Source organism: Ranitomeya imitator, chromosome 3, assembly GCF_032444005.1.
Source record: "Ranitomeya imitator isolate aRanImi1 chromosome 3, aRanImi1.pri, whole genome shotgun sequence".
Taxonomy (NCBI): Eukaryota; Metazoa; Chordata; class Amphibia; order Anura; family Dendrobatidae; genus Ranitomeya; species Ranitomeya imitator.
Genome location: NC_091284.1, coordinates 705,511,867 through 705,527,699, shown reverse-complemented (window position 1 = coordinate 705,527,699; position 15,833 = coordinate 705,511,867). Strand labels below are relative to the sequence as shown.

Here is a 15,833-nt window from a genome sequence, read left to right as displayed (position 1 = left end):
AGGTAGAATAAATGTGTACACATAGAATAGGTGTGTATATATATATATATATATATATATATATATATATGTATATATATATATATATATATATATATATAGTCAGTGAGACACATATATGTATATATATTAATATTTTTTCCAGCGCTATACAGCTTGAAAGCCGGTAATTCAATTACCGGCTTTTTCTTTCTCCTTCCTAAAACCCGACATGATTTGAGACATGGTTTACATACAGTAAACCATGTCTTCTCTCCATTTTTTTTTTTTTTGCAGATTCCACACTACTAATGTCAGTAGTGTGTATCTGCAAAATTTGGCCGTTCTAGCTCTTAAAATAAAGGGTTAAATGGCGGAAAAAATTGGCGTGGGCTCCCGCGCAATTTTCTCCGCCAGAGTAGTAAAGCCAGTGACTGAGGGCAGATATTAATAGCCTGGAGAGGGTCCATGGTTATTGGGCCCCCCCCTGGCTAAAAATATCTGCCCCCAGCCACCCCAGAAAAGGCACATCTGGAAGATGCGCCTATTCTGGCACTTGGCCACTCTCTTCCCATTCCCGTGTAGCGGTGGGATATGGGGTAATGAAGGGTTAATGTCACCTTGCTATTGTAAGGTGACATTAAGCCTAATTAATAATGGAGAGGCGTCAATTATGACACCTATCCATTATTAATCCAATTGTAGTAAAGGGTTAAATAAAACACAAACACATTATTTAAAATTATTTTAATGAAATAAAAACAATGGTTGTTGGAGTATTTTATTCTACGCCCAATCCAGTCACTGAAGACCCTCGTTCTGTGAAAGAAAAAACATAATAAACCAACAATATACTTACCCTCCGCAGATCTGTAACGTCCAACGATGTAAATCCTTCTGAAGGGGTTAAAACATTTTGCAGCAAGGAGCTTTGCTAATGCAATGCTACTCCTCGCTGCAAAACCCCGGGGAATGAGTCTAAATATAGATCAATGAGCTATATTTAGCTTCATTTGCGGTGAGGCGCCCTCTGCTGGATGTTCATAGATCATGGGAACTTTCCTAGAAAGCCTGGGAGCGTATTTTTATACGCTGAGTGTGAAGCCGGCCTTACTGCAAAAAGATGCCCGCTTACAATCCATTTTTCCAGATCCCCCCCCCCCACTACTGTGTTCTAGGCAGCCCCCAAATCTAAGAAGCATCATTGTCAGAAGCTCCCTGTCTTCTCCAACAGCTGCAAGAACCTTTCCTTGCAACCAGAAAAAAAGTAAAACCTGTCCATTTATAATGACCACGGACAAGATAAAGATCCCCAATTCACATCAGGACTACAAGATACCAGGTACCTTCAGCTGCATCACATCTAATGTGGTGTACTTAATTATTTATACTAAATGTCCAACTGGGGGTCTGTATGTTGGGGAGACAGGGCAGAAACTGAGAACAAGGATGAACTCTCATCGCCATACAATAAGAGAAAAAAGAATGGATCTACCAGTGGCAATACATTTGTCTCCCAAATCATAACATTATGGACATGAAATTACTTGTGCTAAAAGGTAGCTTCAAATCGCAGAGAGACAGAAGAGTCTGGGAATATAAACTGATGACGACCTTTGACACTCACACTGCAGGAATGAATGTGTCGCATGGATTTATGTCTTTTTACATCAACTAAGGAACTTGCCCCTCAGACCATGTGGGGTCATCATAAGAGACCCTAATCACAGGACAATAAAACAATCCTTATCTAAGAATTGCCCCAATATTTATGGACGTAACCGTTTATCACCCATGGTAATTCTGCTTCATGTCACCTGGCTTATCCATGGGTTTTCCCTTTTTTTTTTTTTTCTATGTTGTGCATAAATATGTGATTCTTCAGAATTTGTTTCTTTGCCTGATGAAGAGACCTATGTAGTCTCGAAAGCTTGCAATTTGTTACCATCTTTTCAGCTAGCCATTAAAAGGTATCAACCACTGAGGACTCTCAATTTTTTAATATTTTTCTACTGAATATAAACATTCAATGAAGTAATAAGAAATTTGAAGTCTTTTACTAAGGCCGGAGTCATACATGCGAGAAACACGTCCGTATCTCGCATGTGAAAAGCAAGCTCTGGCGCCGGCACTCCAGAGCGGAGCGTGTGGCCGCATAGCAACACATGGAGCCGCATGCTCATCTCCGGAGTGGCGGCGCCAGAGCTTGCTTTTCACATGCGAGATACGGACGTGTTTCTCGCATGTGTGACTCCGGCCTTGCACTGAAGATGAGTGCAAGCTTTTTACTATGGTTTGGCTTGAATACTACACCTGCTTACTGACTCTGGGTATCTGCACTGTCTGAGTGTCCTACAATGAGCCACTAGGTTGTATGAAAGTGAGCAGAGGAGACTCTCCACTACTTCCCCCACTATATACCTCTACAGTATGCCACTGTGTAGGTATACAATTGTTCAAGTCATACTGCAAGTTCAGTGCCAAGTGACTTGCATTTGAACATTCCATCTAATATGGGACATGCATCATTCACACATAGATTAAAGGGAACCTGTCACCCCAAAAATGGAAGGTGAGCTAAGCCCACCAGCATCAGGGGCTTATCTACAGCATTCTGTAATGTTGTAGATAAGCCCCCGATGTATCCTAAAAGATGAGAAAAAGAGGTTGGATTATACTCACCCAGAGGCTGTCCTGCTTCGGTCCGATCCGATGGGCGTCACGATCCTGGTCCAGCACCTTCTATCTTCATCAGATGACGTCGTCTTCTTGTCTTCACTCTCCGGCGCAGGTGTACTTTGTCTGCCCTGTTGAGGGCAGAGCAAAGTACTGTAGTGCGCAGGTGCTGGGCCTCTCTGACCTTTCCTGGCGCCTGCGCAATGCAGTACTTTGCTCTGCCCTCAACAGGGCAGAGAAAGTACGCCGGAGCTGCAGCGTGAAGACAAGAGGATGTCATCGTAAGAAGATGGGAGGCCCTGGACCGCGACGCCCATTGTACCTGGACCGCTCCCGGGTAAGTATACAGGTCCTTCTCAAAAAATTAGCATATAGTGTTAAATTTCATTATTTACCATAATGTAATGATTACAATTAAACTTTCATATATTATAGATTCATTATCCAACTGAAATTTGTCAGGTCTTTTATTGTTTTAATACTGATGATTTTGGCATACAACTCCTGATAACCCAAAAAACCTGTCTCAATAAATTAGCATATTTCACCCATCCAATCAAATAAGTGTTTTTTAATAACAAACAAAAAAACCATCAAATAATAATGTTCAGTTATGCACTCAATACTTGGTCGGGAATCCTTTGGCAGAAATGACTGCTTCCATGCGGCGTGGCATGGAGGCAATCAGCCTGTGACACTGCTGAGATGTTATGGAGGCCCAGGATGCTTCAATAGCGGCCTTAAGCTCATCCAGAGTGTTGGGTCTTGCGTCTCTCAACTTTCTCTTCACAATATCCCACAGATTCTCTATGGGGTTCAGGTCAGGAGAGTTGGCAGGCCAATTGAGCACAGTAATACCATGGTCAGTAAACCATTTACCAGTGGTTTTGGCACTGTGAGCAGGTGCCAGGTCGTGCTGAAAAATGAAATCTTCATCTCCATAAAGCATTTCAGCCGATGGAAGCATGAAGTGCTCCAAAATCTCCTGATAGTTAGCTGCATTGACCCTGCCCTTGATGAAACACAGTGGACCAACACCAGCAGCTGACATGGTACCCCACACCATCACTGACTGTGGGTACTTGACACTGGACTTCAGGCATTTTGGCATTTCCTTCTCCCCAGTCTTCCTCCAGACTCTGGCACCTTGATTTCCGAATGACATGCAAAATTTGCTTTCATCAGAAAAAAGTACTTGGGACCACTTAGCAACAGTCCAGTGCTGCTTCTCTGTAGCCCAGGTCAGGCGCCTCTGCCGCTGTTTATGGTTCAAAAGTGGCTTTACCTGGGGAATGCGGCACCTGTAGCCCATTTCCTGCACACGCCTGTGCACGGTGGCTCTGGATGTTTCCACACCAGACTCAGTCCACTGCTTCCTCAGGTTCCCCAAGGTCTGGAATCGGTCGTTCTCCACAATCTTCCTCAGGGTCCGGTCTCCTCTTCTCGTTGTACAGCGTTTTCTGCCACATTGTTTCCTTCCAACAGACTTACCATTGAGGTGCCTTGATACAGCACTCTGGGAACAGCCTATTTGTTGAGAAATTTCTTTCTGGGTCTTACCCTCTTGCTTGAGGGTGTCAATGATGGCCTTCTTGACATCTGTCAGGTCGCTAGTCTTACCCATGATGGGGGTTTTGAGTAATGAACCAGGCAGGGAGTTTATAAAAGCCTCAGGTATCTTTTGCATGTGTTTAGAGTTAATTAGTTGATTCAGAAGATTAGGGTAATAGGTCGTTTAGAGAACCTTTTCTTGATATGCTAATTTATTGAGACAGGTTTTTTGGGTTATCAGGAGTTGTATGCCAAAATCATCAGTATTAAAACAATAAAAGACCTGACAAATTTCAGTTGGTGGATAATGAATCTATAATATATGAAAGTTTAATTGTAATCATTACATTATGGTAAATAATGAAATTTAACACTATATGCTAATTTTTTGAGAAGGACCTGTAATCTAACCTCTTTTTCTCATCTTTTAGGATACATCGGGGGCTTATCTACAACATTACAGAATGCTGTAGGTAAGCCCCTGATGCCAGTGGGCTTAGCACAACTTCCATTTTGGGGGTGACAGGTTCCCTTTTAAAGGTGGTGTCTGCCAGCATCTTGTGCCCCTTTTGCATGACATGACAATTACTGATTCATGCAACTGTAAGCAGGGCCATCAATGTAACTATCTGTTAGGCTTCGTTCCCATGATCAGGACGTAGCAGTGCTTTGGGCGTTGTCTTTTCGCTGCGTTTGAATCACACAGGTAAATCTGCGCGTGTTCCCGGAACAATGTGGATTTACCATATCCAATACTTGTATACTGTGGAAACTTCTGTTGCGGAGAGTAGCTTCTGCGCAACAGAAATTGACATGCTGCGGCTTGTAAACCCGCGCCGCAGGTGAGTTTACACGGCATCAAATAGAAGCACAGTGGTCATGGGATTTCTATAAATCCCATCCACTGTGCTTGTATTGTACAATGCAGCGCAAGTTCGAGGAATAGCAGCGCTTTGTATTGTGGGAACGTACTCCAAGGAAGTAGGGAGACACTAGAACGTGCTTATGTACGGTCCAGCCATAATTGAGGGTCTTCATATTAAGCTGCATGGTCTGATCTGACTATCTTTACTGTGAAATCTGGCAACGTCAAGTGAAAGGGAGATGTACACTTCGAACTTAAAGCTGGTGTAAATTGACAGCCCCTGTCAGTCTTGAAAGGTTACCAGCCTGATATTAAAAGAGGGTCTTATGAATGGAGTTCTTGCTAGAAGTCTCCTCGCATTGGCATGCCAGGCTTGGCTTGTCACTCTCGGCAAGGAAAAACTTTACCCCTTGGATCCTAGCTGTAGTTCTTAAGATTGAGCAACCAGTCTGGATTTGTAAATGATCAGAATATATTTAAGGGAGTCTGTCACCCATCCCTCCAAAATTCACTTTAAACAGCTTGCAAAGCCATCTAGGGAACTTGGCCCCTCTAAAAATCCTCACTGTAATGTTACTAGCTTAGTTTTTCAGGGGGAAGTGTTCTGGTATTAATGAGGGGGCTGGAGTGCACACTTGGAAAATGCCCCTGGAACAGCGGCTTGCTACACTTCTATAGGCAAGGAAGGGATGTTCTCCTCCTGCAGTCAGCGCACATGTAGAGCAAGGGGTTCAATTCGGGCACCACCTGCTCTGCAATAGTGAGGGCTGTCAATGAAGGGAAAATTTAGGGTTTTTTTTTTTTTGTTTTGTTTTTGTTTTTTTTACCTTTCTGACAAGTTTTACTGTGCAAGTAGCTTAAGTTGAGTTTTGGTGACTTCCTTCTGTAACTTATTCAGTTTGTATTGCGACATCTGACAGATCTGCTTTGAGAAATTAATAATTAGTGGAGAAAGCTTGAACTTCATGGACCAAGTTAAACAAACAAACCCGTGTAACAAACTGGTGGGTTTCGCCAGTGATGTCATGTTTAACCACCTTGTAAACCGTTATACCCCCTACTACATACTGCTACATTCTCACTCATTCTGTCTTCATAAACAAGTTTGTTGACAAATGATGAGCAGCTACCTGGCGGAATGCTTTTTGCGATGGATGTCCGACTGACCGTCAGCCAAACATGACTATATGGGCACTAATTTGACTGTCATCAACTCACAAGTCATTAATGTTTTCTTGACTAGTGAGTTATGCCAATAACTAATGTCTGAGCAAACTCCTAACTGTAAATCGACAAATATGGCCCAGATTTTTTTTTTTTTTTTGTAAACCCCACCCATTACCTTAATGAGATGAGGTTGGAAAGTTCTACGTAAGCGTCAGGATTGGTCCTGATTACCTTGGATGTAGAGGATTGGTGCGCATTGCGTCTTCTAAGTGCCAGGAGACAGGAAATCTGTAAGATGACTGTAAACTCTGCCTCCGGTCCTGAATCTTCTCCATGGACTCCATTCACCTCCTGTGACTTCAGCACTTGCACATTGTTTCACTCTGGATTTTTACAACACAATCTTGAATTTTGCAGTTGATGATAAATGTATTTTTTCTTCCCTCATTTTAGGATTAACTATTGGAGGAAGGCTAGTACATCTAATTATGGGGCTTCTAACCACAGTGACTTCTGAAAGTAAGTTACAGTAAATTCATTTTTTGAAAAATATAAATCTGTAAGATATCCTCAGTACAAACTGCACCTTTGACTGGAGGAGGTATGACTACAGACCAGATTGTCCTTGAATGTATTGTGATGGTTTTTGCAGCATTTATCAAAATTACACCATGCAGACTAGTGAAACAACCCTGGGATTATTGTGGGGTGGGGGGACTATATGCATTTATGCAAATCACCAAAGGTGGAGAATTGGAGACCTTTTACACATGCAGATTGCCCACAAGTGTTTGATGTTGGCAGGTCCATAGGTACCTTGGTGCTAAATATTGTACATTTTGGGAGGCTCGAACAAATGATTCATTACATACAACTTATGTTTTTGTTTGCCTTGAGTATTGACCAATACAAACCCACAAGAAAGTTTCTGATTGAAATATGTCCTTGTTCATGTGTTTTCTGTATAACGCCAGAAATCACGCATATTGTTAGTTCTTTCTTCCCTGGAGGACTGATCTTTGTACTGTAGCTGATCTGCTTCTTATGTGTAACCTAGTTTTCTAACTTAACTTTTAGTTATGTTTTTTTTTTGTGTATTTTTTCTATTTAGCACAAACTTTTCCATTTATAAATGATACCACAAGCTCTCCGGCTGACACAGACAAGGCTGATAAAGCTGTGATTGCAGGTAATGTCATACTTTGACCAGTACAGATTGAAGCTGCGCATAAGGGATAGAGTGAGATGCCTAAATACCAACTAAGAAGACATCTGGTAAGAAACAACAACCCTCGGGAGCCGTGGATGCCTACAATCAATATATACCTTAGACAGAAAAAAATCGCAACACAAAATCCAATAGAACAGGTACTACTAATGTATACTGGTATAAGAGCAGTGCTATAAAAATGGTCCCGTCAGGATGGCTGACAAAGGACTAAGCGTGTGACGTCACAGCTGGGGAACTACGGAGCGGCACTGGGACAAAGTTGTACCAACAAGTTTCGAAGGAACAGCGTCCTTCGTCAGGGTTACCCGCCCCATTAACTCCGAAGAATATAAGCTTATAATCTTCGGAGTTAATGGGGCGGGTAACCCTGACGAAGAAGGACGCTGTTCCTTCTAAACTTGTTTGTCAGCCATCTTTTCTTTTGCGCTCGTATCCAGAGACGCCACCGGCCGGGGCTTTCCCTGGCTCTGCGTAGCCTTCTGCTGCACTCTGTGCGGCGCACCTCCACGCTTGCTGACCAACTGCTCCATCTACTCATCCGACGCCGGACACTCCATCGGACAGCTCTATATTCCACTTTGCATCTGGCACCGTAGTGTCCGGACCCCGGCTGCGTACCTGCACACCTACGCAGTACATCTGCGGCTTCTTGTGCATATAAGCACGGACTACAGGTACGTTTACCACCCATCCTGACGGGACCATTTTTATAGCACTGCTCTTATACCAGTATACATTAGCAGTACCTGTTCTATTGGATTTTGTGTTGCGATTTTTTTCTGTCTAAGGTATATATTGATTGTAGGCATCAACGGCTCCCGAGGGTTGTTGTTTCTTACCAGATGTCTTCTTAGTTGGTATTTAGGCATCTCACTCTATCCCTTATGCGCGGCTTCAATCTGTACTGGTCATTTTTTCTTTGATTCAGGTCTGACGTCCACCTGTCTTTGATTCCAGCAGCTAAGGGCATTGTCTTTGTGATTTAGCGCTGGTGTGTTTATTATACAAATGTCATACTTTGTTTTCCACTACTAGAATAAGACGGACTTAGTTACATTTGTATTTTCCCACAAACAAAATTCATCTTAAACAATAGCTTTTGAAAGAAAAGGAAATTCCACATTAAATGTGTCCAAAAATCAAAATTCTTGTGCTGAGAATCTTATAAATGTGTGCTGTCTGATCCTGCCACAGCTCCTGGGAGGGAGGACATGAGGATGGGATTGCAGCTGATCCTTTGTGAGGTCAAGCTGGTTTCCAATTTGTGTGGGAAATGTCTTTGCCTCCGTCACCTGTGATTCCATGCTGGCCTGTTTGTAAGCCCATATGCTTCCTCCACTGGACAGGAGATGCCAATGTAGGGTTTTTAAAAAAAACTTCCTCCCTTGATCCTGTGAAGAGAACTAAAGGGACTGTATCTCTGTATACCTTCATTATCAGGATCAATGGATGTCTTAGAGCAGGGGTCCCCAACTCCAGTCCTCAAGGCCTAACAACAGGTCATGTTTTCAGGATTTCCTTTGCATTGCACAGGTGATGCAATTATTACCTGGGCAAGACTAAGGAAATCCTGAAAACATGACCTGTTGGTAGGCCTTGAGGACTGGAGTTGGGGACCCCTGTCTTAGAGAACCTAATTATATGCCAGCACGCTGAGATGGGTCGCTCAATCTCCAAAAGGGTGGTTACTAGGGATGAGCGAATAGCTTTGGATAACTCCTTATCCGAATAGTTGCATCAGAAACCCAGATACGTGGAGTGCTCCTGATCAGCAGTTCAGCGTCTCCATGTGTCGCAGCTGTGACAGTCATAACACTTGCATGGAGAACCCAACACACAGGCTGTCCATGCATGTGTTGTGACTGTCACATGCAGCTGTGGAGCCGAACAGCTGATTATCAGAAGTGTTCCAGGCATCTGGGTTCCCGAGGCAGCTATTCGGATAAGGAGTTATCCGAAGCTATTCGCTCATCCCTAGTGGTTATTCAACCCATGGCCAGATCTTTACTCAGTCATTATGATGTAGCTGTGCACAGCCCTTAAAGAGACTGTCAGCAAGTTGTGGTTTTTTTTTTTTTTTTTTCTGATTCCCTTTAAGGGTATGTGCAGACGTTGTGGATTCCATTGCGGATTCTGCAGAATCCACAGGTAAAACACCCTGCATTTTTACACCTGCAGATTCCTATAATAGAATAGGTGAAAACACTGAGGAATCCGCACAAAGAATTGACATGCTGCAGAAAATCAAACCGTTGTTTGTGTGGAATTTTCCACATGTGCACTGCGGATTTGGTTTTCCATAGGTTTACATGGTACTGTACACCTCATGGAAATCCGCTGCGGATGCACAGGGCCAAATCCGCTGCGGATGCACAGGGCCAAATCCGCTGCGGATGCACAGGGCCAAATCCGCTGCGGATGCACAGGGCCAAATCCGCTGCGGATGCACAGGGCCAAATCCGCTGCGGATGCACAGGGCCAAATCCGCTGCGGATGCACAGGGCCAAATCCGCTGCGGATGCACAGGGCCAAATCCGCTGCGGATGCACAGGGCCAAATCCGCTGCGGATGCACAGGGCCAAATCCGCTGCGGATGCACAGGGCCAAATCCGCTGCGGATGCACAGGGCCAAATCCGCTGCGGATGCACAGGGCCAAATCCGCTGCGGATGCACAGGGCCAAATCCGCTGCGGATGCACAGGGCCAAATCCGCTGCGGATGCACAGGGCCAAATCCGCTGCGGATGCACAGGGCCAAATCCGCTGCGGATGCACAGGGCCAAATCCGCTGCGGATGCACAGGGCCAAATCCGCTACATGTGCACATAGCCTTAAGTTTTTGCTATTTAATCTGAGGGCAGCATGATGTAGAGGCTGACTCCAGAAAGGTGTCACTAGATGTCTTGTGCCATATAGTCCTCCCCCTTTGTAGAACACTGATGGCTTTCTGCCTATGCAGTGCAGACAGCTGCCAATCGGTTTTGGAGTTACATAGGGCACAGCATTCAAAACACTGCTAGATCTGCAGCAGAAAAGTAATGGTCAAAATGACAGTTTACAGAATAGTACGAGACCCTGACAATGGCAATCTATCACTACATCATGCTGCTCTTGGATAACGCAGCTAAAATCTAACAGATTCCCCTTAAGAAACCCTAAATTATATAGGATCAAAAATGTGCATGTATTATGGCCCTCACCTAATGCAAGTGGAACTTGGAAGCTTGCTGTCCTATTTGTAAAGTACTAAATTTACACAAGTCCTATGTAGCCTGACAAGCTAAAAATGAAATGAGAACGATGGTATTTGCTCTTTCTTCCCCACTCTGTTGTAATGAACACCTAGCCATTAACAAGCGGGGCCCTCTAAATTCACTGCTGCACTCGGTTTTCCTTCTAGGAGTAATTTGCGCAGTGGTCCTGACACTGCTGATCGTGCTGGCGCTGGTTGCACTCTACCTGTACAAACACAAGGGCAGCTACCAGACCAATGAGCGAGCCGAGGAAGAGGAGGCAGACAAGCCCTTACAAACGAACAATGACCCGGAGGAAGAAAAGCAGGAGTACTTAATGTGATCTGCCTCCAGTGTTCACCAGAAGTAATGGACTCAATGAATTCCCTATTTATATGGTATAACTTCTTTCCGCACTACATTCCCCCCGCCCCCCCTCCGAAAGGACTAAAATGGAGTTTTGTATTTTATTTATATTTTTGGGGTGCTTTAACACATCATCATACCACGCTTATCCTCATTAGGTTTTGGTCTTATTTTTTTGCACCGTACAGTTACAGATGTGAATATCACAGCTTGTTTTGTATTTTTTTTTTTTTCTTAATGTATTTAATTTGTTACAGAAGTTTATATCCTAGTTTATATAGAGCCTAAACTTTTCTAATGTTTTCTGCCTGCTTTTTTTTTTTTTTTTTTTAAATAAAACTAACTTTTTGCCTATTTTGTGCTCACGTTACACTGCAGTAACACATGACAGATCTGTAATGTGGCGTGCTACAGGTCCATGGTGAAAAATTGACTCCGTGTACAGCTTGCAGCAGTATGAATGAGCTCTTATCTTAACCCCTCCTGTTCACTGCAGTTTTTCCCTGGAACATGTGTAGTAAAGGGTTAGTCCTGATCATTAAGGTGAGTGGGACAGGTGACATGAGCAGTGGTAAGCAAGCATGCTCCTTTTTGATTGAGGATCATGGGTGCTGAAGCGCCATGCTAGAATCCCTACCCTGCGTGCTTGGGATGTTAGACCGCCAATGAACATGTTGTGATTACCGGCCGTACACAGTAATGGTGTAGCCATGTTGGCTACAAGCACTACTGTGACTGGACGGCCACATTGCGTTATATCAGGTCTTATACTCTATAAAGTAACATGCACCCCCTGCTTGATTGAGTGGTGGGCACGTGTGCTCATCACTAGACCTGAGGTCTCCCTGTCTACACACCCTTGCTCACCATGGTCATGGGAACATAGTTTTTGTGGGGGGGGAGCCTTTTTCACATCTAATGCAATTTGTAAGAAGTCAACACACTTTGGTGTACCTGCAAGAGAAACTGACATATTCTGGATTTCAAACACACCACAGGTCACTTTACACTGTTTATATTGAAAAGTTGGTATTAGTTCCTGCAAAGTGGATGGGATTTATAGAAATTTTTAACTTCTTGACACGGCAAAAAATACACTTATAAAAAAATTCATCAGGTAACAACCTTTTAGGGTATGTGTCCACGTTCAGGATTTGGTCAGGATTTTATGCAGGTAAAATCCTGACCAAATCTGCAGCTGAGGTCACTGGCAGGTCACCTGCGCTGTCCTTGCGTCTTTTCTGCAATGTGTACCCGCATGTGCGTTTTTGCGGGTATGCCGCATGCGTCTTTTAATGCAGAGGTCCCCATCTCCAGTCCTCAAGGCCCACCAACATGTCATGTTTTCAGGATTTCCTTAGTCTTGCCCAGGTAATAATTGCATCACCTGTGCAATGCAAAGGAAATACTGAAAACATGACCTGTTGGTGGGCCTTGAGCACTGGAGTTGGGGACCTCTGCTTTAATGCATAGTGAAGATGGGATTTCATGAAATCCCATCTCCACTATGCTGTAACATCTGGACGCTGCGTTCTTGATGCTGCGGCTCAACGCAGCGTAAAAAACGCAGCGTTTCCTGAACGTGGAAACATACCCTTAAAGTGGAGTTGCATAATGATCATTTTGTTGCTGAAGTTCCCAGGCAAATGTGAAACATAGGACTCGGATGTCATACCAGTGCGGCCCAATAATTTGGCATACAGGCAATGGAGAAATTACATTGTCTCCTCGGCACCTGTGCTGCGATAGGATCAGAGCTGGAGCCAAGTCTCGCTACCATATCCCGGTGGATGCCATATGCTACTGTGATTCCATCTGCCCCATTATGATGGGTGGTTCTGTTGGGAGGGATGGTGTCTGAATCGTATTTACATGGAAACCCTGACTTGCATAAGTGCTCAGCATAGAACACTGTGATCATGGCCTTATTCAGGAAGCGATCAAAAAAAAAAAACGTACCCCAACTGTTGCCAATAAAAACGAACTTATCTTGCACAAAACATCCCCCACTCACATCTGTCAATGGAAATACAGGCGTTACTGGTAGAACAAAGACTCTGGAAAAGCAACATGTCTCCTACACCCTCAAGTGCAATCTGCACTCACAAATCCAAATGCCCCACTGTGCCTAAACTGCAGTAAGCAGCTGCGTTTGGCATTACTGTAGTGGGGAGAGCCCAATTAACAATTTACAGGTTGTATGTCGCCAGAAGCACAATACATGGGGCACTGAACTTGCATATTTGCCCTTCTCCAGAAAAAAAGCCTTGTGTGTATGTATTGCTCTGCAAACGTAGCAGCATAGTATCTGTAATCTATTCCAGACAAACTTGCGCTCAAAAAAAAAAAAAAAAAAAAAATCAGCTGGTGCTCTTGCCTTTCTGATCCCTGTCATGTGCCAAAACAGCAGTTTTTGACCACATATGGGGAAAAGTATATTGTTCGGGAGAAATATAGTTACCGATTTACAGGGTACCTGTTCTCCCACTGCAAAAATTACAACTTTGGCGTAAATGGAACATTTTAGCAGAAATGTAACTTTCTCAGTCGCCCATGACAGCACTACCAGAAAGAGAGGGGATCCGCCCTTCAGGGACAGGAAACCTACAGGATAAAAGGGCGGTACCTCTCCCCTGCATCAGTTTGGTTTCCAGTCCCTGATGGGGAACCTTCTCGGACGGTACCTGTCATGAACGACCGGAACGTACCTGGCGAAGATCTGGAGCCGGCCAGTCCGGGTTCTGGCAGCGGGGAGGCCCCTGCCACGGCTGGTCCGGTATCCGAAGCCGCCACGGCTTCGACCGAGGGGTCTGGAAGCGTGAGCGGGGGAAAGCGCCGCCGCCACTCCGGATAGGAGTTGGAGCGCTCCAGCACACTGCCGCAGGACGTCAGGATTCCAAGATGGCGCCGCACCGGAAGTAGTGGAGGAACTTCCGGTTCGGGGGCAGTGAGGTGAATGACTACACCAAGATGGCACTGCCCCGGAACCGGAATCCTTCATTTCCGGATCACTGACTGCATGCGCATGCGCAGTAGCTGGGAAAGAAGAAAGGGAAAAAAAAAAAAAAAAAAAGGCGCTTCCTCTAAACAACGCAGCCACGGGGGGAGGGGATAAGCGCCATCCTTTAAAAGAAGGTGCGCTTAGCAATGCCCTTGCTGCATGCTGTTCCAAGAGCCATGGAAGACAGCGATCAGCAGCTCCAGCTACCGCAGCAGCGCCATCGTCAGCGCCAGAAGCCAGATGCCCAGGGGAAGAGAACTTCTGCAGGCAACCGGAGTTCTCGATCCAGTAGCCATTCCACACAACGTAGTTCCAGTGTGGTAAACCTGCGGCCGGCCACGGATCATACACCTCAGGATCCTACCCCTCCTCCAGAACCGGTACCTGTGGCTGCGTCAGATTGGTGAGTGATCTTCGTGAAAGCTCTCTTTTTTTTTTTTTTTTTTTTTGTAATTTGGGTTCCCCTTCTCCCTCATCTTAGGCAAGGAAGAGAACGGGGAAGATGAAAAATAGAACCTGCCCCTTATGCGAGAAAGCATTACCACAGTCCTGGGAGAAGAAATTATGCGACTCCTGTATTGAGCGAGTCCTCTGTGAGGAGACCCCAAACTTCGCCTCTGAGTTACGTTCTGTAATTAAAGCGGAGGTTGAGACGGTGTTTAACTCCCTTAAAGGCGAAAGGAAATCTACTAAGAAACAATCAGTTCCTGATAGGAATTCCGACTCTTCCAGCTCTGAGAGTAAAGACTCGGATACGCAGGATTCATCCTTCTCCTCTTCAGATAGTGAAAGTGGGGGTTGTCATTGCTTCCCCCTAGATGAGGTTGACGGCCTTGTAAAAGCTGTGAGATCAACGATGGGGGTGTTGGATCCTCGTCCTGATAAAACTGTGCAGGACATTATGTTTGGCGGGCTATCCCAAAAAAAAGCGTAAGGTGTTTCCCCTTAACGAAAACATTCAAACATTAATAAAAAAGGAGTGGGAGAAACCTGAGAGGAAAAATGCATCGGTTCCCTCTATTAAAAGGAAATACCCCTTTGAAGATGAGGCTTCGGTCTCGTGGGATAAAGCCCCCAAATTAGACGTTGCAGTAGCTAAGGCTTCTCGTGGGATAAAGCCCCCAAATTAGACGTTGCAGTAGCTAAGGCTTCGAAAAAGTTCGCATTGCCATTCGAGGACATGGGAACCTTGAAAGATCCTCTTGATAAAAAAGCAGATACTTTTCTTAAAGGGGGCTGGGAGTCAGCAGGAGGATGCTTAAGGCCAACTATAGAGGCGGCCTGTACGTCACGTTCCTTAATGATTTGGGTTGACAACCTAGAGAAACAGCTTAGAGATGGGTTCCCCAGAAATAACATTTTAGAGGCCATCCCTATAATTAGAGGAGCCGCTGCATTCTTGGCAGACTCATCGGCCGACTCCATTAAATTAGCATCTAAATCTGCAGCTCTCTCAAATGCGGCACGTAGAACCTTATGGTTAAAAAGCTGGCCGGGGGACTTACAAACTAAACAAAAACTGTGTTCAATCCCCTGTGAAGGTAAATTTCTCTTTGGAGAGACTTTAGACGATATACTGCAAAACGCAGGTGATAAAAAGAAAGGGTTTTCCCATCCTGGCCCCAACATATAATAAACGGCCCTTTCGGAACAGAAAATTTTTTAGAAGGAGACCACCGAGGGAGCAAAACCGATGAAAGACAGAGGTTTCTTTTTTGGTAACTCCCCTCGGGATAGAACCCCCCCCCCCAAGTGACATCTTCCC

At 44.7% G+C, this 15,833-nt stretch overlaps 1 protein-coding gene across 4 annotated transcripts in view; it reads left to right on the top strand.

The window, feature by feature from the left end:
- SMAGP (small cell adhesion glycoprotein) overlaps positions 1-11,394 on the top strand; it is a 102,918-nt gene extending 91,524 nt beyond the window's left edge. For all 4 annotated transcript variants that reach the window (XM_069758628.1, XM_069758627.1, XM_069758629.1 and 1 more), the window contains exons 2-4: positions 6,692-6,757; positions 7,350-7,427; positions 10,869-11,394. In XM_069758628.1, the coding sequence (XP_069614729.1) occupies positions 6,727-6,757; positions 7,350-7,427; positions 10,869-11,044 (285 nt within the window). In that variant the 5' untranslated portion in view covers positions 6,692-6,726 and the 3' untranslated portion in view covers positions 11,045-11,394. The remainder of the gene's footprint in view (positions 1-6,691; positions 6,758-7,349; positions 7,428-10,868) is intronic.
- Positions 11,395-15,833: the final 4,439 nt, after the last annotated feature.